We start from the raw sequence: 3953 nt of genomic DNA on the forward strand, positions 1-3953 counted from the left end.
ATTTTCTACACATCCGGAGAGGTCCCATCTGGGTAAGGGCTCCTCGGTCCAAGGAAAAGAACTGCTCCAAGTTCTACTCTGGGGGCAGGAGATTTGTCTCTCACCAGCATGAAACGCCACGTGCAGTGATCACCATGTGCTCGTCACCACATACACATTGCACCACTACCTCTACCAGGAAACCGTGGGCTCCGGGAGCGAAAGGGCAAGTCTGAGCTGCCTCAGCAACCCCAGCCTCCAGCCAGGGCCTACCCGAGTGGATGGATGGATGTCCTGTAGCAGAACTGAGCTTTGGAGAACTCTGGGTCCACGGCCAAGCTCACGACCACTCCTTCCAGTCATTCCCATGCATCTCATCAGTCCTATTTCCAAATATATCCTGGTTCCACCACTTCCCTCTGTCCGTGCCCTCTGCCCCTCACTCACTTGCACCTCTCCAGCACCCCAGCCTCCCTTATGCCAAGCCTACCCAGCTTCAGGGCCTCTAGGGCAGCTGGTACCAAAACCTGAAACACTGTTCCCCTGGAGCTTCCCAGATATGGGACTCCTTCCACCACCCCAGCAAGGGGTCCCTTCTCACAGGCATTCCAGCCATCACTGTCTAGCTCATCACTCTTATTTTCTTCATAGCTTATATTACTAACAAAAATGCTTACTTGCCTACTTGTGTCTCCCCCACGAGAATGCAGCTCGAGGGCTGGGACTCTGCCCTTCTCTCTCCTCTACATCCCCGGCACCTGTGTGGAAGCTCAACTCATGCTTGGGGAACGATCCCTTGCTGTCCCTTACTGGTTCACACTTCAAGTGTGCAGGCGTCACCCAAATGCATCAGAAAGGCAGGACGGGTCTGGTGCAGAACTCCGGCGAGAAGGCTCAGATCTGGGTGCCTCCTCCAGCTGTGTGGTGGGCAACTCGCTCCCCTCTCTGAGCCCAGTTTCTTCATCAGGAAAAGAGTCTCCACCTCACAAGGGGGTTGTGAGGCTTGAGGGGGAAAATGAAAAGTAAAAGCTTGTGAAATTAAAAATTGCAAGACGCGCACAATATCGTGAGCTGCATTTATTGTACTCCACTGGTACCTGTCAGGGACCCCAGGACACTGTCAGCCTGTGTCTGGGAGCTACAATGCTGGTTGCATACCCCACACCTTCCCCTCCTGGCAGCTGCTCCCAGCAGCAGCCTGGACCCCAATGGGTGATTATCCCAGAGGGAACCGTAGTGACATAGGGGCCAAAGCTGGCTCCCTCCTCTTTTGTTGGGCTTGCATTTTTTTTTCATTAGTTGTCAACACCTTAAAAATAGGGATATTTCACATAAAAGCCTGGATCTCTGGCTTCTCCAGATTTCTGACATTAGACCTGCATTCCCACTTTATAGCAATTAGCCACAACTAAATGACAACCACCAACTTCAGATGGGGACCTGTGCTTTGCCAGTCCCCACCACTCTGTTGTACCTCAAGGTCAGCTGCCATTATCAACTTGATGGTCCAAATATTTTTCATCATAAAGCAATGTCTCTCTGTGTAGTCTTCAGGAACAGTAGGAAAGTCAGTTGCACTGCAAAGACCACACAAGTCAAAGGCCTACTTCATTCATTTATACAACCTTAAGAGCATCTGAGTAAGAGATCTGTGAACCAGCCCAAATCCCTCCTTTTATCCACAAAGGGCACCCTAGGGATGGGTGGGTGCGGCAGTCACTCTACACACAGCTAAGAGGCAGAGCTGAGAGCAGCAGACTTCACAAGTCTGAGCCAGTTGCTCCTTTCGAAGTTCTCAAATTCCCTGAACCCAAAGCACTGGTAAGCTGGGTGGACACACCAGGCACTTGGCTGTACCAGAGTGAGGTTGTGGACGAAGCAGCCAGACCCAGGCAAAGCTTGCTGGTGCGCCCTCTGGTGGCCATGAGGCAGCTCTGCAGGCCTCCATGAAGATTTTCGATTTGATTCCAAGTGAGCCCGTGTCAACCACCATGGGTCCCAAAGCAGGCTCCCCCCAACCCCATGTGTGCCAAGTTTTCAACTTCCAACTACTTCCTTCCCCAAACATTCCTGATCTCCATTCCACCCCTCAGCCACTCTCCTGGGCACCCATCTCAGTCTCCAGTGTGGTTGGACTCCTCCTAGGCTGTGTGGCCTCTTCACGGCAGGGTCCAGCCTCCCCATTCCTCACATCCTGGTGCCTCGCCCCAGGCTTAGCCCACGGCAGCCTCGCAGTGTTTGCAGGGAAAAACCCTACAGCAGTGGGGAGGCCAACCCCAACCTAAAGGGTGAGCAGCACAGGCCGGGTGGGTCCCTCAGAGAACAGGAAGCACATGTCCCAGGAGACGACGTCCCAAGAGCTGCTGTGGCCAGATGGCCAATCTTCACAAGAAGCTGGGGATCTGGACTTCTTTGTGAAATACACCAAGTTTTAAAGGTTGGCTCAAATGTATATACTACCCAGGCCAAGAAAACACATTGGCGGATGGCTCCAGGCTGGGGCCCAAGATGGAGAGCTCTGCTGAGAACCTGCAGCTGACAGAGCCTTCAAGACGCCGGGCGGAAGCCAGTGGTTTTCAAGGTTTTGTTTATTTGAGTAGTCTGTAGCCATCATCATGTTTGATCCTGAGAGGCAAGCAAGGGAGAGAAAATTCTTGGACCCATTTTAGAGTCTGAGACATTGAGGCTGAAGTGGGCTCCTGGCAGGGTCAAGGTCACAGCTAGTGGAGAGAGCTCTGAGATACGTGAGGCTGTGTCCCATGCAACAGCAGGCCCCAAGCCCACCCCACCTGGCCTGCCCCCTCTTAGCTGTGCCCTTCCTAGTCCCCTGGAGAGCCAACCACCCAACAACAGCTAAGATGGCGGCTCCCTGTGCACACCCACTGGCCACACCCACCCTCCGTGCACACAGCTACAGGACAGGCAGCCCGGGCAGAGCCATGCAGCTCTCTCCACGGGTGCACAGCCCAGAGGCACGCAAGCCCCACGTGGGGTTCAGATCCAAGCAGAAACACCTCCTGCAGCCTTGCCCATCATGGGGAGAGTTGTGGGGGGGGTGGTCCCTGGGTCAGCCAGGCGAGTGGCCATGGCCAGCGAGGCAGCCTCACCAGTTGGCCTTCACTGCCTTGATGTCACTCACGAGGTTCTGGGCCAGGCAGATACCAAAGATCTGTAAGACGGAGAGCAGGTGAGGGAGAGGCCACTGGCAGGGCAGGTTGTCCGGGGCAGAGTGAGGGCATGCAGGGCCACAGTGGTACCTGGAGGAGGGCGATGCCCACAAAGATCCCAGCCACGATGATCAGGTTGTCCTGCAGCCACTTTTCAAACTGGCCCACGCAGCCTTTGGTGTGGATGAAGCCCTGCTGCTCCAGCTCCTGGGGACAGATGGGCACCAGGCTCGGCTCAGCCCACCCACCACCACTGCAGGCCCCATCTCAGTCCAGCTTGCTAAGCTCAGCCCCGCCCAGGACCTTATACCTTAGTGCCTGCAGCCTGGAGCTCCACCACAGGGCCTTCTCCTCATCGGGGTCTCAGCACAGATGCCTTCTCCTCCGAGAGGCCTTCCCTGACTGCTCTGCCCCAATCCCATCACTTCTCTGATTTTATTTTCTTCCAAGTGCTTAGCTGAAATTGTCACATTATTGTTCGTATTTCTTTATCCATGTCTTACTGTTTTCTCCCTCTAGTGGCGTCCACTGCCTTGTGTTTGGCAGTACCAAGCCTCGTGTGCCTCCTAGGACTCAGCATCCCCTCCCCCGAATCCCTGAGGCCTTTTAGAGCCTATAGGGGACCCCCCCCTTCCGATTCCAGTGCCCCCAGCTGCCCTCAGCCCTGTCCCCTCCCCTCTCACCAGTTTGAGCCGAACATCATAGCCACACTGAGTGTTGAGGACATCTTCCTGAGAAGAAACAGGCCAGTGAGCAACTCAGTGGGGGAAGGGCATCCATGGGGTCTCAGGGGAAGCAGATGGAACC

General features: G+C 55.0%; 1 protein-coding gene across 2 annotated transcripts in view; it reads right to left on the reverse strand.

Annotated features, from left to right (window-relative positions):
• Nucleotides 1-2271: 2271 nt before the first annotated feature.
• TSPAN17 (tetraspanin 17) overlaps nucleotides 2272-3953 on the reverse strand; it is an 8945-nt gene continuing 7263 nt past the window's right edge. The window contains exons 6-9 of one of the 2 annotated variants that reach the window (XM_024742179.1): nucleotides 3830-3877; nucleotides 3237-3353; nucleotides 3087-3148; nucleotides 2272-2604 (exon numbers count right to left, since the gene is read on the reverse strand). In XM_024742179.1, coding sequence (XP_024597947.1) covers nucleotides 2568-2604; nucleotides 3087-3148; nucleotides 3237-3353; nucleotides 3830-3877 — 264 coding nt within the window. In that variant the 3' untranslated portion in view covers nucleotides 2272-2567. Of the gene's footprint in view, nucleotides 3149-3236; nucleotides 3354-3829; nucleotides 3878-3953 lie in introns of both variants that reach the window. The other variant, XM_024742180.1, reaches the window with a different exon arrangement.

This window comes from Neophocaena asiaeorientalis, unplaced genomic scaffold (assembly GCF_003031525.2).
Source record: "Neophocaena asiaeorientalis asiaeorientalis breed wild unplaced genomic scaffold, Neophocaena_asiaeorientalis_V1.1 scaffold259, whole genome shotgun sequence".
Taxonomy (NCBI): Eukaryota; Metazoa; Chordata; class Mammalia; order Artiodactyla; family Phocoenidae; genus Neophocaena; species Neophocaena asiaeorientalis.